The sequence below is a fragment of the Fusarium fujikuroi genome, chromosome FFUJ_chr02 (assembly GCF_900079805.1).
Source record: "Fusarium fujikuroi IMI 58289 draft genome, chromosome FFUJ_chr02".
Classification (NCBI taxonomy): domain Eukaryota; kingdom Fungi; phylum Ascomycota; class Sordariomycetes; order Hypocreales; family Nectriaceae; genus Fusarium; species Fusarium fujikuroi.
In genome coordinates this window covers 3,992,198-4,015,835 of record NC_036623.1, presented here as the reverse complement: position 1 = coordinate 4,015,835, position 23,638 = coordinate 3,992,198, and the positions used below count along the sequence as shown (strand labels likewise).

Sequence of the window (23,638 nt, the reverse complement as noted above, 5' to 3'; positions counted from 1 at the left end):
GTACATTGACAGAGGAGACACTTAAATTGCGGCATGACTATGGAGAGCATAAAGGACGAGGGTAAATAAGCCACTGGGTTTGTTCGCAACACTTTCAAAGATACCGGAATGTGACCTCCAGTTTGAGCGAGCCAGCGTGACAGCAGTCAGTCAACAATTTGATTTGTTGTATTTCTTATCCTGCTATCAAGGCTGATAGTACTCTGGATCCTCAAGACCTGAAAATGTATACTTGCCATCAGCCTTGCAGACTTAAATTTCGATGATAGTCTGGTTTATTGAACAAGTACTCTCTTTCCAATCACAAAGCACAGATTTGGAGGAAACAATATGATTCATTTTTTAGTCAAGCTACACATTTCGTGGAAAAGCAGCGCATCATATCCTCTGTGAAGTGCAAAGACATACTGATCACGGGAGCTCCAGACATCCCATCTACAGGCCAACTTTCCGAATTTGAGGTAAGGCCATATGGTGGGCTCAAAGTTTTGACAAAAATAGACATATCAAGGACTTCAAAAAGGAAAACCCCATCTCCAAGGTCGTAGCTTGTAGCATTGGCCACTAATTGAATACCCTAAACCTAAAATCCGGTCAGGTACGGATGTTAAAAGCCGCCAGTTTGAGAGCAGCCAGACTATTAGGTTTGGAATGACGACATTGACAGCAGCACAGATACAGTTCATCGAGCGGGTATCTCTTAGTTTGCTCGTGCGAACAACTTCATGTTGGCTTGTCCTTTGTGATGTTCATCATTTTCATGGATATCCTAGAATAGGAAACTTGTGAGAGCAACACAGAGGTTATCCATGAATGAGACAGGCAAGGATCATAAGATGCCCCCACCCACCAGTGGGCCTCCTGAGCTTCTTGAGTGGTCTGGGTGGAGAGCTAGAGCCTGCCAGCTGAGCCTAGAAGCCATCGCTTGCCACTAGCACGAGGCTGAAGGACTCGAGGGAGAAACCGTTGCCAAGACCCCCCAGCTCTCCGTAAGCCGCTTTTTAGTGGGTTATTGACTGTTAGTGAATGAGAGCGACAGCTGAGAAGCGGGAATCATGGGTTTCTCAATAAAGACAGTCTTGTCTGCCACGTGATTCATGAATCAGATTGCAGGTTGAAGCAGACAAACATAGGCCCGTTTCGGACCTAAAACAAACCGCTAACGAATAGAAACAAAATTTGAAGCTTTCTACATTCTCCGAGTCTCAATCAAGAACGAATGACAGCCAGCAATAATACCCGGCAGCCAATGGCAACAGTGACATCGGCTCAGCACGAGTCAGCCAATGGTTGAGAGGCTTGGCCATCGTACAATTCCCCTCCTCAGCCTTGCTCATCATACGATGTCGTCCAATTTTTGCTACGCCAGCGGTCCAGGACTCCCGGGGGTCTTCAAGGGCCCCTGGAGTTGGAACCGCACAAGTTGGACCTTTTCGAGGCAGAAGTCACGCCATTACGGGCAACAAACATCACGACGTCGACCGGCAGTGGGAGAGAAATCTGCTCTTGCTCATACGCACCCCCGTCCCGCCAACTCGCTCGCAGAAGAGAGAGGGTAAGAGAAAAGAAAAATAGTTGAGAAGGAGATCCAATGCTAGGAGAATATCACCAGTCATAGCATGGGCTTTGTGAGAAAACCCCATCCCCCAACGCTGTCGTCCAGAACCAGTGAGTGACTCGATCGCAAGTCGAGTCAATCAGACCCCTAAAAAGAACCCAATCTTTTGACTGCGGCGAATACGACAACTCACAAGACCCCAATCCGGCCTTTTTTTCCCTCTTGATTACCCGTCCGACCTATCCAGCCAGCCAGTCCAAGACAAGTCCAGTCTCCTCCCCAAGCAAGAAAGCAAGTCTCAAGGATTGACTCCCAGTCCTGTCCTGTCCTGTTCCCCGTCTAGTTAACTTGGGCGTGGGCTTTCCAATCCCAACCAACGAATTGGGAGCCGCATGAGTCCGCTCATCCTATCGACTGATACTCTGCTTCTCCGTAAAACCCTTCACTCCCTCGACCAACATCTGGCGACCGATCCATTTGTTGTTTCTGTCTGCGCCCGATCTCATTTTGCGATAACTGAGCGGTTAATTCATTTCAACTTACTCAGAGCCCGCCTTCACATACATTGCTGCACTGTGGCTAGAAGCCATACCCGCCCATAAGCACATACCTTAAACCACAAGCTTCCGCCACGCTCTAGTCAAAGCTCGACCTCATCAAATCTACAGCCAAACCGATAACGAATCAATCTGCTCCTTGGCCCGTACGCCTTGGCTGTCGCTTTCGCTATCGACCCATCTTACAGTGCTGTCACATATTGCAATTCATCTTTCCGCAGCTCTTCAACCCCATCATCCGCATTCTTATTCCTTTAAGCACCTGGATCTGGCCCCAATCTCAACAACACCCCACCTAGCCATCTTTACCGAGCTCATCTTATCCTCACTTCGCTGAATCTCAATCGATACAGTTCAACCTATTTCCGTGCCATCTCATCCCTTTCGCGAGGTTGTCATCATCAGCATCATCAATTCTTACCCTCCATCACGGCTGGACCCACTGTCATATGCTTTGACAGATCGACCCCTCAATTCCATTGCGACAGCTTTGTGATTGTCACACTTTATCGAGTGGCCTATTTGCTCTTCCAACCACTGTTGAACCCAATTACACCCGTTTTCCAATCGAAGTAGCCATCGCCAATTGAGCTGGCTCATACCCTGTGCGGGCTGCTCAAACGAGACCTCCCTTCCCGGACGACGAACACGGCCTCGCAGGCCGGGATGCCGTGTTAGCAATGGATCCTAATCTTCTTAACTTTTTTGCGGTGCCAAACAACCAGACGCTGAATCACGTGGATCAGAACAACGACACATCTCAACAGCAACATGAACCTTCGCCATGGAGACCAACAGGCTTAGAGGGTGACATGGGAGCATCTGGCAACCAGGGGGGACCATCCTTCGATTACCAGTCGACTGCAGCCTCTGATATGTCATTCACCCAGGCTCCAATGCCGTCACCATATACCAGCTCAAACAAGACCATACTACCTACCAGAGGACCCCCACGGGGCCATCAACAACGGAAGCGAGATGCCCATGAAAGGAAGCGCACAAAGGTTGATACCGATTCTGCATTGGAATCTTTGGACTACTGGATCCGTTTCGATGACGAGGAAAATGAAAGGACAGGAAGTTATGAAATTGACTTTTCGAAGCGTTTCGACCCTATGACCAATAACACTAACACTCATTATCGGTATGTTTAAGCCATATATCCATAATCAGAAAACTGATCAACGACAAAGACCGGGTTACGGAGGAAGCTCAACAACACCAGGACTTGGCACTGGCATATATGCAACTGCTCCTCCATTTCAGGGTGCCGACTACTTCGACGACAATGCTTTAGACAATGCTCTATCTGATGATGAAGAAGAAGGACTTGACTCGATGAGTCTGGAGGAACATCTCTCAAAAATCGAGACCATGCCACCTCCAGAAGTACCTCCTCGAGAAGGCCTGTACTCGACGCCGCTCAGTTGGGAAAAGCCAGAGCCGGGTCTACGCATGGAACCAGACTTTGGGTTAGGCAATACTGCAGCAGCCATGAACGCGGGGTTCGGGCAGACCATGTCGGGTATGGGCAATAACCAGGTTCTGAGCAACGATGAGCAGAGGCGACTTCTTGCTATCGCGATGAATACTGGTCGGACACCAGCCAGCTACATGCCCCCGAGTGGATTTGGTTTAGGATTTGGAGCTGGTCTTGGTACGGGACTCCCACCCGACTTCAATAGCAGCATCGACTCACTGTTGGGAACACCAACAGGGGACCGCAGCCAGAAACAAACGCCTACGCCAGCCAATAGCTCAAAGGCTCCATCGAGGAACCAGGACGTCAAGACGGAGGCATCGAGCGAGACAGGTTTGAGTTCTGCTAGACCAGGACTTTCACGCACCAACACCGCTACATCCGATATGAAGGGCAAAGATAAACTCAAACCAGGAGATCGAACAGCCCATAATGATATTGAGCGAAAGTATCGAACAAATCTTAAGGACAAGATCGCCGAGCTACGCGATGCTGTACCCGCCCTCCATTCGATACCGGAAGACGGAACTGAAGAGGGTGAAAACTCACAGCGAGCGCCCAAAGTGAGCAAGGTCAGTGGTGATTCCCATCAACATTAAATAAGACATGATGACTGACGTAATACAGGGCACTGTTTTAACAAAGGCGACCGAATATATTCAGTACTTAGAAAGGCGCAATAGGTCCATCATGAAGGAACATCAAGAGTTAGCCAGGCGTCTACAGGCATTTGAACAGCTCCTCAGTGCCTCGGCTCGACAGCCATTCTTGATGCCGAACCACAGCCGGACACTCTTCGATCCAAGAGGTTTCTGCTAGAATAGACATGATTTTGTCCCAAGGACTCTTGGGATTGTGTATAAATATACCCCAGAGATGAATCGCGCAGCATACACTGCTCATCCTAATTATGCATGCTTCATTGGCCAGTCTCGATGCACAATTGAACGCGCTGTGCCTTGTTTGTCATGTCATACCGGATCCGGTTTGGGATTGATGACTAGGCGAGGCTGGGGTCTGTCTCCATAGCAGCTTGCGGAGACTCATTTTGTTACCGTGAGATATTACCCTGTATGTTGGTGATAATTGTCACAACGAAGATCAGATCTTTACACGGAAATAGCTTAACAAAACTCAGATCTAATAAACAAAGATCAGCAGCGGGTTATGTATGTACGTATGATTTCTTGCATGCATTTAATTTCACCTGCAGCGGTTGTGGCTTGACCCATTCATGATCCTAGTCATGAACCACGCGCGGTTTTCTTTTGTTTTCCAGACTGAGCTGCAATAACATCATGTGTAGGCCTAGCAACAAAATTTCGAGTGGGTCGTGAAGAGTAACATAACGACCGTCACAGTCGTATTGATCCTATTTACTGTACATTTTATTTCAGACGTCTAGGTCCAAGTCTATATGAGTATGTCACAGGTTAAGTAGTATATGTCATGATCGCAGCGCCTCGATATCGTCAATCTCTTTGACGGCCTCAGTGGACAGAATGTAGGGTGAGTCGTCGTCTACGCATACGCTGTCCTCGATTCGGACGCCCATACCCCGGAAGGCGGCCGGCCATCGGTCATCATGGGGGACGTAAACACCGGGCTCTATGGTAACGCAGTGACCCTTGCGAAGAGTCTCGCGACGGCTGTAGCCAGGGCAGTCATGCACGTCAAGGCCGATGTAGTGACCAACGTGGTGGGGAAACAGCTGATGAATGTTGGCCATGTTGACGTTGAACCCGATGCCACGAAGTTGGTCAACAAGACCCCGCGCGGTAACGTTGTGAATGTCCTCTAGTGAGAGCTTGGAGGATTCCCTGCAGAGTGACACACTAGATCGCTGCACATTGAGGACGGCCTGGTATAGGTCGCGCTGAGCAGGGGTAAAGCGGCCGGAAGCTGGCCAAGTGCGGGATATGTCGGTGATGTAGGTGCCATACTCGCCGCCGGCGTCAACGAGGATGAATTCGTCCTTTTTGAACGTGCTGTTATTAACCGTGTAGTGAATGCAGTTTGCGCGCTCACCGCCAGCTACGACGGGGATATATGCCGGGCCTTCACAGCCATTGACGGCGAATTGGTAGTCAAGGAACCAATGCAAGTCCTTCTCACGTTTCCATGGTCGGCGCATTGCATCTGTGATGACACGACCTGAAATTTGACCAGCAATACGCATGTTAGCAACTTCTGCTTCACTCTTGACCACGCGAAGCTTGTTCATGACGGAGTAGAGCGGTGTTCGGGATGGTCGAGATTCTCGCCCTGAGATGAGTCCCCAAAGCCAAGTAGCTGTCGAAGCAACACTACCTTTTGAAGGTGGTGAGTCTGCATATATGAGTTTGGCAGATTTGAGAATCTTGGGGAGCAATTGCTCCGCCTCGTTTATCGTATACGCTTCATCGGCGTTGAAGATATCTCTCGCAGCATCCACACCATTGCGATAACCATTCCATTGCTCCTCACGGACATTTTTGGGCTTGACAAACATACGGAATATGTAGTCACCATACTCAGGACCAGTCTTTTCAATCACCGCGATGGCATTTTCTTCCATCCATCCTGTAAGGTACAGAAAGTTGGACTCTTGTCGATATTGGTGGAAGACAGCACCAGACTTGTACTGGAGAGATGCAGCATGCAGAACGGCAATACTGCCCTCTGTCATCGACTGTGCGAGGAGAGCTCGGCGATCAGCATATTCTTGCGCCGTGATCCCTTGTGTGATTTCGTTTGGTTTTAGGATATGAGGATGTGTTTCGTAGACTGGCTGTCCGAATCGGAGGTCGGCGGCGGAGACAACGGCATACGCCCGGCGGCTGGCCGGTGCATCCAACGGTAGAGCTCGGCATGTTGTCGTCCTTGTCGGAGTAGATATTGCTGATATGCTCCTGACCGACCGAGCTCGGAGGGGCAGATGATGCTCCAAGCTCCGTAATGGAGCTCGAGGGAGCTTCATCTTGAGGATCAACGATGATCTGAGATTGAGTTTAAGCGGTTGAGCTTTGTTAGCGGAACTTGGAGCTCTTACATCAATTGAACCCCTCGTACAAGGTCAATTTGCGCCAAAGACCTCAAAGATCTCGGTGATGACGCCAGATCAAAATTATGACAAGGATGGGCCGAGGCTAACTTTAGTTGCGAGACAGCGGAAAAGTGTGAGGCTCAAGACGAGATTGGATAGTGGATGTGTTTCAATGCGGGAGACGCACCAGGGTCAGTCAGAATGATGTCTTTTCTATGCATAGACTATGTAAGCTAATTATGCAATTACCTTTCCATTCCTCTTGTGCGTTATAGACTCCGTTAATTGAAAAACAAACACAATTAAACGTCCATGTCTTGACTCTTTGTTATTGTTTCCTCTCATGTCTCGCGTGAATCCCCCGTCTCCGGTACGAGGCTGAAATTTTGTTGTCTGGTCTCTTCTCTCCCAATTTCCCGTTTCTGGCTGTAGTGCCTCTGGTTGCTGGGTGGCTTTTAGGCGACTGGCCCGTGCGAAGAGGTGTTTTTCTCGCAGTGGACGTCCAGCAGGCCACAGAAGGCCTTCACTGGAGGTACAGGGCCCCCGGCGGCCCCTCCCAGAAGGCCCTGCTAGTCGCCGAACTGGCCCAGGAGCGGTATAGTGCTGTTGTGCCAAGCGCGACTCTTAACAACACGGCCTGCTTTGCTTTGCTTTGGTGTGCTCAGTCATCAAAATTCGATGGAGTCTGTCCCTCACTTTGCTCGTTTCCCTCCATCCAAAGCACCAGGCCTAGGGAAAGGTTCAGTACCTACCAAAACAACATAACGGCCGATTTGTTGCTCGCTCATCATTTGACTGCGTCTGCTGTTGGCTTCTTTTCCTTTTACATCTTTGCCATCTCCGTGAGCTCTCATAAGTCGTTAGCATCTATTACCTCTCTTTGTTGCCTTGCATTGTCTCTGTCTAGTCGCTTTGACGTGTCAGGCTCCGCGTCGCGTGCTGTCACAAGTCTCATCCTCCCAGCCCCTCCACTACTAACCGTACCGTCCTCGCTACTACCACTACCCGTCCGTCTGCCACCACGATCGACCACCACCAATAACAGCTCAAATCTCGTCACGTCATCGTTCGCTCTCGACTTTTGTCGTTCTGCTTAAACGCCCTCTGGTCTGCTCTGGTCTCTCCTCCCCAGAGCAGTTCACGGGCTTTATATGGCAACGATATCTTTGTCACCAACGCCTGGTCCCATATCGGCCATGTCTTCGAGACGGGGCCCGTTAACGAACAACCCCAATGTTGTCAATTCGCCTCTGAGAGGTGCTTCCGCTCTGGCTGGATATGCTAAGCAGAAGCGTTCATATGCTACCGTTCAGCGTGAAGAAACCTATGGCCAGCCGCCGCCTCTAAAGAAGCAGGTACTCGATAATGGCGTGCAGCGTCCGGTTCGATCACCAACCCGGTCTACCAGGACTCAGGTTCTGGTTCAACGCGGCGCTACGCGTCCTTCTACCAAGGAAAGAACCTCAAGGGCTGCCCCGACAAATGTCTCCCGTGAGGCCGACACCGAGAAGGAGGCATGGAAGAAGCATCACCGTGCCAAGTTTCCTAAAATGGTCTTCTATTTCGAGAGTATACCCGATGATGTTCGTGCTAGACTAACAAAGAGGGTCAACTATCTTGGTGCTGTATGTTAATCTCGAAAGTTTTGATGGGCCCCACTGACCTTGCTTCAGAGACAAGAACCCTTCTTCTCCATTGACGTTACCCACGTCGTCACGACTCGAACAATCCCACCTGAAAGACAAGAGGCGCACCAAGAACAGAACCAAGGACACCATGGGGAGCACAACGAGTCCGAAGAACAGCCTCAGACCATTAATCCATCGTTACTAAACCGTAATACCGAAGCTCGAAGAAAGCTACTGTCCGAGTTCCGCAATGCACCTTCAAGGTCTCCACAGCTTGATGATCCTTTGAAGCGAACCCGAGGATCAAAGAACAATGACGTGCTGTACAAAGCTCGTGAGATGGGCAAGAAGATTTGGACACTGGAGAAGTTCCAAAACATGCTTGCAGTCTTGCTCGAGGCCGAGACAAGCCACAACACGTACGGTTCAAGATCAACAGCTACTCGTGGTAATTACGGTGCTTCAAGGGAGCCCAACCTGCTTCAGCTGTTGCACAATGAACGTCTAAACGGACCATCTGACCGCGATCCTTCTGCCGTTCATCGTGAATTATGCTATTTCAAGGGACCTCACATTTATGTATGGGATATGGACGAGAAGAACAAGCCCATCATGGTTCGAGAGTACCCCAAGGTTGCTAATAAGGCAGATGGTGAATGGCCTCAGTTCCGAAGTGTAGGCAATGGTCGATGCCCATTTGTGGAGGACCACGATGTGCCTGAAAAGGACCATCGAAGACAACGAGAGCAGGAAAAGGCACGCCTTGCCAAGCGTGAGGAAGCTGCCCCTGTTCTCAAGCCCCCTCAGGTCCCAATGCCTAAGCCGGTGACAGGAAAGCGAACCATTGCTGAGATGGAGGATGGTCAGAGCAGAGCCCGTGCTGCGACACCGACTGATATCTTCAACCCCGCCAGGGCGACAATGTCGAAAGCAGTGGATGCCCGACCCCAGAACGCCTTTACAAGCCGTGCTGCTGCTGGCCGGCTTTTTGCCGGCGAGCCTGTGGCATCTGGAGTGCAGCCTTCTAACATCACCTCAGCCATTCGATCGCAGATGGTCTCTTCGACATCTGGTATCAATGGAGCGAAGGCTGGAACCAGTAAAGAGGTTCACGGCCTGCAGCGCAAGGTGTTGCAGAAGGCTGCCCCTGCTTCCTTTGACGTGAGCTCGCGCCGTCTTGCTGAGGTTTCAATGGATGTTGCATCTAGCAGATCAACAACGATGGGCCGACACACTTCGCGACCTGCTGAGGTGCAAGAAGAGGATACTCAAAAGACTGAGCGGAGGACGCAGTCGCAACCTCTTAAGAGCAAGCGGGACCTCAAGCCTGGCTATTGCGAGAACTGTCAGGACAAGTTCCGCGATTTTGACGAGGTGTGTAATTCCTTTTTCCCCAGGATATGCTTGTAAAAATCTAACTCTTCTAGCACATTCTATCTCGCAAACACCGGAAGTTTGCTGAAAACGACGAAAACTGGACTGAGCTTGATTCTCTCCTGTCACAAATCAAGAGGATGCCTAAGTACGCATCCGGTTCCGACGAGGAGGAAGTCTGGTAACGACCATTCATAAAATAATACGACATAAATCTTTTCAACATCGCATCATCATCATCATCTCAGGCCTTGTCATGGTCCGCAGCTCATGGACTATGTTACTGGCATCCCACGAAACAAACTCTTTATGAAGTCCATTTTGCGCATTTCGGTTCAAATTCCCACAGCACGCAGTGTACAAACATCAAAGATACCTCATGAGTTTGGTTAGCCTTGCGCTTAATGGCGGCATTACCGGACAGTTTTTCGGTTCAGGATGTCCGCGTCTTCTTTACTATCGCTTTCTCCTTTTACCTTATAAGCATGAACTGCATGCGACGGCGCAGAGCGGCATGGTTTTTGTCACATTATCCCACGGTCTAGTCGGCCATTTCATTTGTTCTGATTGGACTGCATACATGGTAACTGATTTTTGGGGCGTTTCGTCGCGGTCCATTTCGAGAGGCATGGTTAGGACAAACGGCTGAGATGGGGTTGATGAAGGGTTGTACAAAGAGGAGCCAGGGCAAGGCATTGGAGCGGAAGAATTATATCGCAAAAAGCAACAGCGACTGCTTTACGACGATGACCAGAAAGGTCTGATGTAGATATGTGTTTAGGACATGTATATGTACCTACATGTTATGTAACATGAATACTTGAACAAAGTACGGCCTTTGTGGCATGATGCACAGTGAAGGTGAGCTGCTTCAGCATAAATGTAAGTGAATCATTGTTATTTCTGTCATAGACAAGTGTCTTGCATGAGTTCTATCTCCTACCTATGTGGCGTTTTCAGCCTGCAGTAGTTGATTGGCAGACGCACGTTATGGAACTTTACGTATGTGTTTCTTTTGTCTCTCACCGATTTTCGGCTGAGACCACATTGAGTTTCCTCTTCTTTTCAATTCTCGTTGCTACAAGCGCAAAACTCTCTAGTGTAAGCCCACGAGGACCTCTATCACATGTTGAAGTCGGACCTGCCCAGCTTGGACAAGTCTGGACTGTGTGATACTCGGGCTCAGTTACCTAAAATCTTTGACTCCAAGGCCGCAATCGGTGCATCTCAAGTGAGAAAAGAAATCAAAAAGAGGAATTCGAGGTGAGAAGTCCAAGGCCATTGGACTTAACTGGTCTTCTGACTTGAATAGGTGCCGGACGTCGCCGCTTGCTCGAGTGATTCACTCTCACTGACAACATCAGAGCTGGGAGAAAACTTGACTAGGAGGCGAAATATCTTACCAGAAAAGCTTTGTGCGAACATTGAACCTTCATTCTTACTCGCTGCCAACACTCCTCAAGCCTTGTTTGCACCAACTCCAGCATATCTCATCATGAACCTCAAAACCTCGGCTCATGCCAACTTAACACTGGATATTTGGAAACGACTACGAGACTTGAAGAACGGCAAAGAGAGGATTATTCTAGATGGCAACAATCTCGACATTGCTTCTCTTATCGCAGTCGCTCGTCATGATATCAAGCCTGAGATCAGCAAAGACGAGGAGCTCGCGCGCCGCATCGCTCTAAGTGTTGACGCACTAGCTGAGTACTTGTCACACAAATACGTAGTATATGGTGTCAATACAGGATTTGGAGGAAGTGCAGATGTTCGAACTGACGAATGGTTGGAGAACCAAATCGGCTCTCTCCAACATACACAGAGTGCCATCATCACCTCTACCGACAAGAATCCTGGGAGCAACTCTGAAAGAGAGACTTCTCACGTCATGCCCCCTGAATGGGTTCGAGGAGCTATCCTTACTCGGGCGAACCAGAACATGCATGGACAAAGCGCTGTTCGGCTGGAAGTATTGGAGAGGTTGATCAAACTGCTTCACCACGATATTACCCCTATGGTTCCTATTCGAGGTACTATTTCAGCATCTGGAGATCTCATGCCTTTATCTTACATCGCTGGGGCGGTCACTGGAAACCCTGATGTTTTCGTTCAAGTGGGCAGAGGGTCTTCAGCCAAGGTGATGCCTTCAGATGAAGCTCTACGGGCTGGCGGTCTCTCACCAAGTGGTCTTGGGCCGAAAGAAGCTCTCGGTCTTATCAATGGAACTGCTCCATCTGTATCTGTTGCCAGCCTGGTCCTCCATGACACCCAACAGCTGGCTGTCCTTGCTCAGGTATTGACAGCATTCGCATCCGAGGCCATGGGTGGCAACGTTGAGTGGACAACTCCTTTTATCCATGCCGTACGACCGCACCCTGGCCAGATTGAGGCTGCTGCAAACATAAGAAGCTTTCTGAAAGGTTCGGGGTTCGTCGTCGGACTAAACGAACGCAAGAGAACTGGTGAAGGCCTTTGGCAAGATCGATATTCTACTCGCACAAGTCCCCAATGGATTGGCCCTTATCTAGAGGACTTACTTCTTGCTCAGAGACAGATCTCCGTGGAATTAAATTCGACATCCGACAACCCCTTAATTGACGCATCAGAGAAGGATGGAAAAGTGGTTGGCGATGTGTATTCAGGAGGGAACTTCCAGGCTGTCGTTGTGACTTCCGCCATGGACAAGACACGACTTGCTCTCCAGATGATTGGACGCATGCTCTTCTCACAGGTCAGCGAGATGATCAACCCCTCAACCAACAATGGCCTTGAAGCCAATCTCAATATTAGCGACAAGGAGAATTTTACCATGAAGGGCATCGATGTAAACATGTCGGCATACATGTCCGAGTTAGCTGCCCTCGCTCACCCGGTCTCGTCTCACGTCACGTCGGCTGAGATGCATAACCAGAGCATCAATTCACTTGCTCTGCTTTCAGCTCGACGAACCATGGAGGCTGCTGATCTTGTTGCTCATATGTGTGCTTGTCACATTTATGTTTCATGCCAAGCAGTCGAGCTTCGGGCTACACATCGGCTTTTCCTGGACACACTCCGCGAACAAGTACTTCTCAACAAAACGGAGGATGGACCTTTCCACGCTTTTGGCCTCGGTGATGCCGCTATCGAGAGAATCAGCGAGGCTGTTTTCGCTGTCGTCGAACGGGAGTGGTTTGACCACAATATCGGTTGCTGGAAGTATCGTATTGTACCCACCGTCGATGCTGTAATGGCACCCGTTACGCAATTCCTGACTTCCGAGAAGATCGATTGTCCGATATCCAGTCTTGCAGTGTTCCGTGGCCAGTTCCACAAAGCGATCGTAGACACAGCTTCCTCCATATTCTATCCTAACATGGCACTACGCTCTGTCGACGTGGCTACCAAACTAGGCGATGGAACCGCTCCATTGTATACTTGGGTTCGATCCAAGTTGGAAGTCCCGACGCAATGTGGTCTTGATGATGATCCTCTATACAACGTACACAAAGGCCTTCCAACTGAGGGTAAGAAGACTATTGGTAGCTGGGTGAGCAAGGTTTATGAGAGCGTCAGGGGTAACATGATGGATGCTATCATGGGGAGCATCGAGACTGAACGTTCAGCACCCCGGACAGTTGAGGAGTATGAGAAGCTCTGTCAGGATCTGAGACAGACTGAATAGTGGACCACCAGAGAGAAAACTGAATTCAAGAGGACCATTAGGTACAAGGAAAACTCCACTCCGGAATGGCTGACTGAAAGGATGTAACATAGCGGCTTCGGATGTACCTAGCTTAGACAATACACTCTCAGCTCATCATTGCTAATCTAATGTGGTATACGATGGAATTAAAACCGAACAGGGTTTGTATCTTGTTTGTAAGAACAAACAACATAGAAAGAAAAGAGAGAGAGATTGTGTTTGTGTCAGGGTAATGAAGCGCCCGCAGTGTTTGATTGAGGTGTCATGATGAGACTTAACTACATGCCAGTATCATGCACAGTGCTTTAAAAGCAACACTGTGCTGTCATAAGCAACCTCCACTTACATTAGGCGACAGAGTCACAACTGAGTTACTTACAAACGGCTGCATACCTTGACTTTCAACACCAACAAATTTCAACATTCACGCACCGAGTCGAGAATTCCCCACTCTCAGAGGTATAAATTCTTCAAAATGTCAGACAACCCACCACCAGAATGGGTGCCCTCGCCATCTCCATCACCCTCCAACGCCTCACCTATGCCCCTCGCCGATAATGAAGAAGCAGGTAGCGGCGCTGCGTCTCCAAACTTGCCACTTACTATGTCCGCTTCAGTGGTGCTGGCAGATCTACCACGGGATGCGAGCGCCGCACTTGCGACTGCTGGAACCTTCAAGGCAGACAAGGTTGTGGTGCGGTTTAAACCCGTCGGGTCCGCTCCGTCGTTGGCGCAAGACGTGTGCAAGATCAGTGCGACGAGACGTTTTGAAGAGGTTGTGAGATATCTCAGAAAGAAATTGAGATGCAAAGAGACAGACAGTGTCTTCTTGTACGTCAACAGTGCCTTTGCGCCGTCTTTGGACGAGGTCGTAGGCAACCTACATCAGGTGAGTCTCGTAGCCTATCCCAAGGCCTATGATGGATTACCAGGCTGTGAAGTTACGGAAGCTGACATATCTAGTGCTTCAAAAACGCCCACGGTCAACTTGTAGTGGCCTACTCACTGACGCCTGCTTTTGGATGATGCTAGCAAGGCTGAATTCTTCTATCTGGATATACAAAAGGCTATGACATCTACTCAACCCAAACTCCGAGCTATGCGACCTCTATGACTGCGCTACGACACACGAATTCGACAAGCTTGCCTCTCCAAAACCTCATGCAACAACTTCCGGGGTATCATCATCTCATCTCTAGGAATCCTTCACCGCTTTAGTAAAGCTCTCAAGTTCCTCCGCCGAAATGGGGTATGTGTGCTCAGGAGCAGGGTATTGGCGCGACTTGACTTCATCCCGATACGCCTCGATGGCTCTCAAGCTCTCACCCCAGACATCACCGTATTTCTTGACAAACTTGGGAAGGAATCGCCCAGGAGGGAAATTTCCAATCATATCGACTTGTACCAGGACTTGGCCCGAGGTACCATTGCCGGCACCAATACCAATAGTGGGAATGGAGAGCTTTTTAGTGATGAGCGCGGCCACCTCAGCAGGAACTGCCTCAATAACCATGGCGAAGCAACCAGCTTCCTGAAGAGCAAGGGCGTCTTCAAGAATGCTCATTGCACCACTACTTGTCTTGCCCTGGACGCGGAAGCCACCAAGTGCATTTTGTCGTTGAGGGGTCAAGCCAATGTGGCCAAGGACAGGAATGCCAGCGGTGGTAATCTTCTTGATAGTAGGGGCCATCTCCTTGCCACCTTCAAGCTTGACACCTTGGACACGGCCTTCCTTGATGAAACGGATAGCAGTAGCCAGAGCCTGGTCAGGACTAATCTCATACGTGCCCATGGGTAGATCTCCAACCTACTGGGATTAGTTTATTACTTGCATATGAAAAGACAGGGGTCTTACAGTGAAAGCCGACTTTGTCGCCCTCGCAACAGACCGACAATGTAAAAGCATCTCTTCCAAGATAATCTCACTCGTATCCTCCATACCAAGTGCTACCATGGCGAGACTGTCTCCCACAAGGATGATGTCCATACCAGCATGGTCAGCGACATGACCACTGGGGAAGTCATGAGCTGTCATGACTGTGATGGGATCACCCTTGCGGTGCATGGAACGAAGAGTTCCGACAGTGACCTTTTTACGTTGAACGGCCGGAGGTGCACCCATGGGAGAGTGAGAGCTGTACCGGGTTTGCGCCGCACCTCCGATGATGAGGGGCCGAACGGCTCGGCCGAGGGTCCGGGATGCCGGCCGAGTGGATGGGACGGACACCCGGGATAGGAGAGAGGCACATGACCTCATGGTAGGATTGATAAGAGATGACATGAGGAAGGGCAGGAGATAGGAGTAAAGGGAAGTGCTAGTGGAGTGGGTTGAGGTGAAGATAAGGTGTCGCGTGCTTTGTCGAGTTGGGAGTGACAGAAACTTGAGGTACTTGCAGGCAGATCTCAGACCGACAGAGACAGTGGCTCAAGAAGTCTATGGTGATCCTTTTTGAAAGGGGAAAAATTATGAAACAAGTATCTTGACTAATTCTGTTTCGTTTATGACAGTTAGAGTTGCGATCCAGTGAGAAAGTCGGGGAAAGCAAAGGTTTTATTCATGTCTGAACCATGATGAACCCTACGTTGTATATTTGAGTATCTTGGTGTTTTTTCTCAGCACCCCTGGTCTGCGCCCCACGCAGTAACTTTTTGGGGTTCTCGAAGTGAAATTTAATTTAGGCTAGTCCTTTCAGGGCATGCGAATGGCCGAATGACCGAAGATCCGTTGATGTTGAGCCGCCATTTCATTACATGTATATCCTGGGCTACTGAATTATACCCCGAATTATACTGGAATACAATTACTAACTCCAAATACTGATGCCACGCAAAGTTGCAAAAAGTCCTCGAATGTATTCGGAAGCCGAGGTTGTTACTGAATGTGCCGAGATGGAGGTGTAGTGGGGGAAGTGTAACGGCTTTGGTTGAGGCTGCCTGGGTACTTGTACCGAGGATTTGGAAATGGAGGGGGTCTCATGAAGTTGTGATGAAAGTATCTAGATCCGAATACGCATGCGAGAACCGAGGGACATGGCATCCACAATAAGGAATAGCCCGGCAAGTATCTGTATCTGTATGTATATCTTGTCATATACGTAATGTTTTCCCAACCGCAGCGACTTTATATGCAGCCGCTTTATGATTATTCCTAGTTACCGCCGCGATAATGGTTCCGGCTGGTCTTACAACTCTATTTGGCTTGTGTCGCTACGTATATGCATCGAGATGTAGGTGTCCATTTGCTGATGCTGATCTACCACCGCAATTCGCTTTATCACGGATATACTCACTTAAATAGGAACTAGGTAACCCCAATTAACAATATCCAAGGTTTATGAACACAAGTACTTGTGAAAGGTCAGAGAAACTGACTGTCAAACAGAGACTTGGCATCTGATAATTGCACACAAGAAACAAGCTCAAAGCTCAACTCAGAATGTGTCACCTTTATTGGAATTGAGTCCTCTAAAACCTGATTCAAAGAAAAAGGATGACTCAACTGCGTTGCATTGTTTCAGTCTAGATTCGTTGTTTCATGCTGCATCATGCTCGTGACGTGCTACGTCGATCTCCCCATTGCGGCAGCTTAGTGCCTTATCGATAACACTAACACCCTGAGGGAGCAGCCGGCACCTGCCGTGTTGCGTTTGCAGCGGCTTATCACGCTCGTACACATCATATCCTCGTGACTTGGCACCCCCGGGAAGGACATTACCTTGCGCTTGCTTGACTCAACTTCATCTTCGCCTACTTTAGCTACTCCCAACCAACATCTTTTCAACTGCAGACTGTTTCACATACACACACAACCCTCAATTCTTCTGCCTCTTCTTAACGCCTTCCTCGAGTATCGCCTATCGCGCCGGCCCCGGAGCTCTTTGGATACCTTCATAACCCCACATTCGGAAACAACATCAACCGCCATCATGAGTAGCCCACGCCGCAGAATCGAGACTGATGTGAGTACTACCGTCTTCCCAAACGGCGATGGGAATGTGGCTAACAATAATCGTCAAAAAGGTCATGAAGTGCGTTGTCGTCTCTGCCTTCTCGCTTGTTGTATTGCTAACATGATTACAGGATGTATGAAACTCAAAATAAGCTACCGTTTCTATGATGACACTGACTTCCATAGGCTCATGAGTGACTACGAAGTTACACTTGTCAATGATAACAGTAAGACTTTGCTCCAACACCAATGTTGACTTTGCTAACATGAAACAGTGTAAGCTTTCAATTCCACTTTCACCGACTCCGATCTATTCCCTGACCGATCCTCTTAGGCAAGAGTTCTTTGTTCGCTTCAAAGGACCAGCTGAGAGTATGTTTACCGAACCACACCGTCCGAACAATGACTGACATTATGAAGCTCCATTTGAGGGCGGAATGTGGAAGGTTCATGTCGAGCTTCCCGACACCTACCCTTACAAGTCTCCCAGCATTGGCTTTGTCAACCGTATCTTTCACCCTAACATCGACGAGCTGTACGAAACCTATACCTCCGTCTGATTTGAACTATGGCTAATGGTTCAGGTCCGGTTCGGTCTGCCTCGATGTTATCAACCAGACTTGGTCGCCCATGTTTGATATGATCAACATTTTCGAGGTTTTCCTTCCTCAGCTCCTGCGATACCCCAACCCTACCGACCCCCTCAACGGCGAGGCAGCGGCCTTATTGATTCGAGAACCAAAGAGTTATGATGCTAAGGTCAAAGGTGCGTGCGCATGGGTCCTTGAATCAGACATAATACTCATGACAGCAGAATACGTCCAGAAATATGCCTCTAAGGATGCAGCAGACGAAGCCGGAGCCGAAAGCGAAGACGATGACGAACTCTCCTCAGTGGCCAGTTTCGGAGACGACGATGAAGAGCCTGCGGGACAGATGGACGATGTATAAGCCCTTCTACGAGCGCATTAACTTGGGCGAGCGTTTCGATTCACATATGGCGTCATGGGACCGAGGCACGGATTTAGGACTATCATTGGACGGAGTTGCAGTAACCTCGCGCAGGCTTGGACTCGGATCGAATTTGGTTATTGGCATTAGTTTGGCATGTTGCACACAAGGCTTCGCTTGTGCTCATCGGAGGGCAGTTGAACGAAACAGCCGCAACTGGATGCCATAATTGCTGGTGATGGGCCTGGACGTCAGGACCCCGAAGGTAGTTTGGACATGATGGTTGTCCTTTCGTTCTCTGCCAACGATGCACAGCAGAAGGACAGGACTTTGAATATTGAATCAATAAATTGGGCTGAGCCCGGGTATCATATCTATAATTATTCTAAAGAGCCAGCGCCAATAGTAAAATGCTTAATCTGAGTCGTAGTCAACCAGGCCTGCTGGCGAAGCGGGCGCCTGCGCCTTGGGTGGTGGCTCCAAGCTCCGCGACTCCTCTTCTTGTAGTGATCTCTTCCGCTTCACGCCTGGCAGTCTGGCCGGTCCTTTCGTCCCATGTCGTTTATCGACTAGGAAAGGATCCTTGGAGGCCCGAGTGTTGCCCATAAGTTCCGACACCAACGCGTCTTTACGTTTTGAAGCCTGCTTGTCAGCCTTTAACTTGCTTCCACCTTTCGGGTCCAATGTTTTCTTGCTCCCTTCGGATTGAAATAAGGGTTTAGACAACGCCCGATCTCTTCCATCATCAACCACAGGCCCAAAGTCGACAAGAGCCGCACGGCGAGCATCTTCCTCTGTCCCAGGAACAATGTCTATGCCAAGACTCATGCGATCTTGAAGAGCCTCTGTAGCCGCAGCGTCTCGCTCTCGCTCTTTGCGCCCTGCTCTAAATGCCTTTCGTAGCTTCTGATTCTGCGTATATGGATCATCCCAATGTTTCGCAGATGCCTCCATGAGATCGTCTATCCGTAGTGTCGCACGCTTCAGCTGCTCCCTATCCTCAATAGTCTTTTCCAAACTAGAGAATGCATTCTTTCTTAACGCCTCCCTCTCCTGATCCGTCATGATCACCGCATCTCCTTCGCGCTGTACATCTTCCCCTGTATCCCGTTTCGCACCGCCCTCCGTGACAACATACGCCGTGTTTTTGGGATCCGTGCGAATCTCAATCTCGCCTCCGCAATCCGCATGACGAAACTTGAAACTCCAAATCGGCGTTGAGAAATAGCTCCCCACACGGCGCTTCGCTGCGTTGAAGCGAACGCCTTGGCCGATTATCGTGGGCTTGGGACAGGTGTTGCACCAGACGGCGTAGGGAAGCTCGAAGCGGACGGTGAGGGAGCCGGGTTTCGAGGCGCGTGCGCCGAGGGGGTGTTTATTGTGAAGACGGTTGCCGGATGTGGTGCCTTCTACGTCTGGCGGGACGTAGCGGCCCATGTTGAAGCCCTGCATTTTGGAGGCGGTTTTGAGGCTCGTGGCCTTTGGTTGGTGGAGGGAGGAAGATTTGATGCTGAAAGAGATGGATGATGGAGGGGTGATGTTATAGTGGTAGGTACGTCACCTTTCAGTGGGGGTTGTGTTTTGGTGTAAGTCCAGTGGCGTCACGTATCACTAGAGGTAGGTTGTCTGTCAAAAGTTCTAACTTGAGTGAAAACGGAAGAAAGAGTCTAATATTGAGGGATACAGAAAGGCCGTGCTCAAATAGAGATACATTCTTGAAGCCTTGAGCATGGCTCAAAGACTAAATATTGCTTAAGTGTACTATAAGTGTGAATCTTGTTAATAGAAGTCAATGATACAATCTTCAAACACCTATAGCATCTTATAGAATGCCACAAGAATAAAGTTACATATTTGATACATAAAGAACACCTGGTTTGGCTTAATATTAGAATGCTATCATAATAAATTCTTCATGTTGTACTATGTCCCTACCACCCACATGGGATCATCTGCTCGCCACCTCTGTTTTACACTGGAACCAGTCAAGACAACAGAGCCTCCTGGCCTTTTCCTCTCCTGTATTGTATAAAAACCAAGTCCCTGGCCAGGATATTTACTTATTTTCCGTCTCAAGCTTGCCAATAACAGGCTCCAAGAGTATAGGCAGATACTCTGCAGCATCCTTGCCAAACGCAAAATCACCAGGCTTGACCTTGTACATTTCTTCCTCATTCTCGGCCTCGGGGTTGATAACCGCAATACGTGCGCCTTTGCGTTTGGCTTTATCGATATAGCCTGCAGCAGGGTAGACTTGGGCCGAAGTGCCAATGACGAGCATCAAATCCTATAATAATTTTAGTCACCTTTCTAAATATTGCTCAACGTGGGTTTCAACTGACCACCTTGTCCTTGAGAAGCCAGTTTGTGATACCCATCATCATAAAGTCGTCCAGATTCTCACCAAACCACACAACACCTGGTCTTTGGAAGCCCGTCTTGCACTGAGGGCACTTCGGAATGTCATCTGGTGAGATTGGGTCCAGAGGTTGAGAGGCGTCAAGGAGAGGAAATGGTTTTCCTGGCTCTACATCGACTGAAGCTGGTGCGAGGGCGGGACAGAATGGATCATCATAGTTGCCTCGTTGGATCCAATCACAGTTGGTACACTTGATATCGAAGAGGGAGCCATGTAGAGTACGGAGTTGATCCTGTGGATGGCCCGCTTGTTGAGAAAGATCTGAGGTTATTAGTAACTATGATATAATAAAAAGAGGAAAAGACATACTGTCGACATTTTGTGTCAGACACAAAAAGTCCTTGTTCTTCTCAGCCAACGCCGCAAGAGCATAATGCGCTGGATTCGGTTCCGCGCGCAAGCACATATGGCGTCTATAATTATAAAACAACCACACAAGTCCCGGATCATTCTTGAAAGCGCTCATGGTAGCTAAAGACGTAGCATCGTGATTCCGCCAAAGACCGCCAGCGCCTCGAAAAGTAGGTAGGCCAGATGAGGCTGAGAGACCAGCTCCGCAGAGCGCGAGGATGCGCTTACTGGAGCGGAGAGCTTCGTGAAAGGCGCCTACGTCGTTGTGAGGAGCCATTGCTGTGAAAAATCGAGAATTAGAAGTTGCTGCTATTGAAGAGAATGTAGAAGAGAGACGTGGTGTTGGTCTGAGAAGTCTCATGATATGGTGGTTGTGGATAAGCTTAAATGTTGGAGGGGAGTTGAGTATGGCTGCAAGGATTATCTGTAGGTTGCTTCTCCAATGTGAGGTTGCGTCACTCGCCGGGAGATGTGATTGGATCGTGGAATAGGCAACGAAGATGAATTCTGCCTGTGGCTCAACCTTGTTGAAAGATATATTATAGCGATGAAATATGAATGCTTGCTTGTGTTGCCTATCATGAGATGTGCTGATTGGCTCCTTTGACTTTAGGTTGCTATTCACTGGTTGCATCATGTCTCAACCAAGACAGACTACAATAGACCCTGTACCTAAGGCTTGCACAAGTATTGTTGATACCTAAATAACATATATCTTTGTTTCGTTCCATTCAATTCTTGGACAATAACTGCTTAACTAAGTGTTGCCAGTTCATCCTCTATTTATATATGGACCAGCCGAGGCGAGTCCATACGAGAGTCACTCAAGACTTATGGCGAACACTAGACAGCACTATGACTCTGATAATTCTTGATTGTATATATATTTCTGTCCCAAAATGGTTATTACTCATTTTCAACTCACTCTTGATCTCCCTTCGGGACTGTCGTTAGCATAGCCTGTGTAAGGAGGAGGCACAAGGACAAGCAAGGGACCGAGGGCCAACTTGAGGCTCGATTAAGAGCCTGACCCTCTGTTTAGACTTCCAGGGCCATATAGAAATGTAGTAGAACTATCAAGACATGCATGGACAGAAAATGAGCCTATGCGGGTGATATCACCTTATGCGTCCAAGTCGCCTAGGTAGGCTACTCAGCTCTCTCCTTAACGCCACCACTACATACAAGACGTATTTTACATGAGAATACATGCCGAAGCAAGTTATAATGTGTATGTCCAGTGCATTATTGTGACCATCTTATGGCCTGGCTGCAAACTGGTTCGTCAGGAGGCAATGGCGCCTCGAGAAACTGGTAAGGAGACATCACATCCAACATGGCCCATCAATTATAAATATTCGTCCAAATCTCTCACTCGAGCAAATTATCAATATATTTGTAATTTATAACTTCCACCCCTTATTTCATCATGACTATCAGAAACAAACATGCCCGAGTCCAATGCCAGTTTGATTGGTAACAACTACTTTCTTTGCGATCCATGTGGACGTAGTCTAAGGTATGAAATTGCCTATTGATCAAAATATTTTCTGCTCGCCAAGTACTACAACGAGAGAACCGAACAGTTCACATGTTGTAAGATATCTCTGTTACTGAATTCATCACCGGCTTACTCATACTTCAAAGCTTGGTCTCTGTCCAGTTACAGTGGCCTCGATCGAGCCCTCTACTCTCTTGACGGCGACACCCTCGAGTTTATGTCACTCGGGAGTGACGGGTACTAATTTATGCGCACCAGAAGCGACCTATCAGTTTTTCGAGAACGCAGACCCAGATGACGATGGTGTCATGTATGTGTGGTTGGAAATCCAAGGCTGATACATGGCCCAGAAGGAATCTGGATACAGAAAATGGAACCTCCGTGGTAACTACGGGAATCTAGATCAGTCTATCACGACCATACCTAGTATCCGGACCCTAGGCTTGAACCTTGAGAATGATCGGTCGTATTTTGTGGCGTTTGAAGATGGATCCGTCGGTACAAACTTGACTAAGGATGCACTCAGAGCATGGGATCGACGCGCATAAGTCAAGTAGAAGATAGTCACCTTGGCCCTTGGAGTTTGGGTCAATGTTTAGGGATCATATGTGTAAGCCACAGACCACTTTTTGAGGCACGAAGTTAGTCTAAGTTTGTAAGAGCCAAGGGAGAATAGCCTGGACTTGCCCCTGTGTCGTAGATGATACCACCGCCATGACTATTTTCGTAAATTTTACATCCAAGATTCATCATCTGCAGCTTTAGTTGCCTTATATAAAGGAGGAAAGAAACCCAGGACCTCGATCCTTAGGGATACAAAGTCTTAGGTAAATTAGTATAAATTTAAGATATCTTTAGTAAGTTTAGCATACCATTTACTGAGTTTATTTTGACATCCTATATCAAAGTCTGATGTTTTCTTGCTTCTAGAGGCTTGCTAAGAAAAAGTGTGGTAACGTGAAGCCGTCTGCCCGAGCCTCGTTGCCTCGTTGCCTTTTACGCCATTCAGGGGCACGCACTCTACGAGCCAATCCTCTAGTGAATAGCTTCATGCAGACATCGAAGCCAGTCACAAATGCATTAGAAGTTATTGGTCAAAGTGAATACAGAGACAATTTGTACAGCTGTAGCGGTGCAGCATGTGTACTTAGTCCTGA

The 23,638-nt window shown here is 48.7% G+C and overlaps 9 protein-coding genes; 5 read left to right on the top strand and 4 right to left on the bottom strand.

Moving 5' to 3' along the window:
• Positions 1-2,795: 2,795 nt before the first annotated feature.
• On the top strand, positions 2,796-4,414 carry FFUJ_04092 (related to myc-type bHLH transcription factor; the record flags this gene model as incomplete). XM_023572664.1 has 3 exons in its annotated part: positions 2,796-3,259; positions 3,309-4,167; positions 4,223-4,414. The coding sequence occupies 3 exons, from the start codon at positions 2,796-2,798 to the stop codon at positions 4,412-4,414; spliced, it is 1,515 nt and encodes a 504-aa protein (XP_023426746.1).
• A 628-nt stretch (positions 4,415-5,042) lies between these two features.
• On the bottom strand, positions 5,043-6,554 carry FFUJ_04093 (aminopeptidase II family protein; the record flags this gene model as incomplete). The annotated part of the gene is made up of 1 exon (XM_023572662.1): positions 5,043-6,554. The coding sequence occupies one exon, from the start codon at positions 6,552-6,554 to the stop codon at positions 5,043-5,045; it is 1,512 nt and encodes a 503-aa protein (XP_023426745.1).
• Positions 6,555-7,816: 1,262 nt separating this feature from the next.
• Positions 7,817-9,807, top strand: FFUJ_04094 (related to DBF4-regulatory subunit for Cdc7p protein kinase; the record flags this gene model as incomplete). XM_023572661.1 has 3 exons in its annotated part: positions 7,817-8,245; positions 8,294-9,622; positions 9,676-9,807. 3 exons carry the CDS (start codon positions 7,817-7,819, stop codon positions 9,805-9,807), a joined length of 1,890 nt encoding a protein of 629 aa, XP_023426744.1.
• A 1,310-nt stretch (positions 9,808-11,117) lies between these two features.
• FFUJ_04095 (related to phenylalanine ammonia-lyase) lies at positions 11,118-13,289 on the top strand (the record flags this gene model as incomplete). Its single annotated transcript, XM_023572660.1, has 1 exon — positions 11,118-13,289. The coding sequence occupies one exon, from the start codon at positions 11,118-11,120 to the stop codon at positions 13,287-13,289; it is 2,172 nt and encodes a 723-aa protein (XP_023426743.1).
• Positions 13,290-13,785: 496 nt separating this feature from the next.
• On the top strand, positions 13,786-14,336 carry FFUJ_04096 (probable APG12-component of the autophagic system; the record flags this gene model as incomplete). XM_023572659.1 has 2 exons in its annotated part: positions 13,786-14,199; positions 14,274-14,336. The coding sequence occupies 2 exons, from the start codon at positions 13,786-13,788 to the stop codon at positions 14,334-14,336; spliced, it is 477 nt and encodes a 158-aa protein (XP_023426742.1).
• Positions 14,337-14,505: 169 nt separating this feature from the next.
• FFUJ_04097 (probable ketopantoate hydroxymethyltransferase) lies at positions 14,506-15,591 on the bottom strand (the record flags this gene model as incomplete). XM_023572658.1 has 2 exons in its annotated part: positions 14,506-15,117; positions 15,166-15,591. 2 exons carry the CDS (start codon positions 15,589-15,591, stop codon positions 14,506-14,508), a joined length of 1,038 nt encoding a protein of 345 aa, XP_023426741.1.
• Positions 15,592-17,236: 1,645 nt separating this feature from the next.
• On the top strand, positions 17,237-18,210 carry FFUJ_04098 (probable UBC8-E2 ubiquitin-conjugating enzyme; the record flags this gene model as incomplete). XM_023572657.1 has 4 exons in its annotated part: positions 17,237-17,269; positions 17,535-17,631; positions 17,680-17,794; positions 17,844-18,210. The coding sequence occupies 4 exons, from the start codon at positions 17,237-17,239 to the stop codon at positions 18,208-18,210; spliced, it is 612 nt and encodes a 203-aa protein (XP_023426740.1).
• Positions 18,211-18,624: 414 nt separating this feature from the next.
• On the bottom strand, positions 18,625-19,662 carry FFUJ_04099 (related to C2C2-type Zn-finger protein; the record flags this gene model as incomplete). The annotated part of the gene is made up of 1 exon (XM_023572656.1): positions 18,625-19,662. One exon carries the CDS (start codon positions 19,660-19,662, stop codon positions 18,625-18,627), a length of 1,038 nt encoding a protein of 345 aa, XP_023426739.1.
• Positions 19,663-20,266: 604 nt separating this feature from the next.
• Positions 20,267-21,257, bottom strand: FFUJ_04100 (related to NAD-dependent histone deacetylase; the record flags this gene model as incomplete). XM_023572655.1 has 3 exons in its annotated part: positions 20,267-20,497; positions 20,553-20,890; positions 20,939-21,257. The coding sequence occupies 3 exons, from the start codon at positions 21,255-21,257 to the stop codon at positions 20,267-20,269; spliced, it is 888 nt and encodes a 295-aa protein (XP_023426738.1).
• Positions 21,258-23,638: the final 2,381 nt, after the last annotated feature.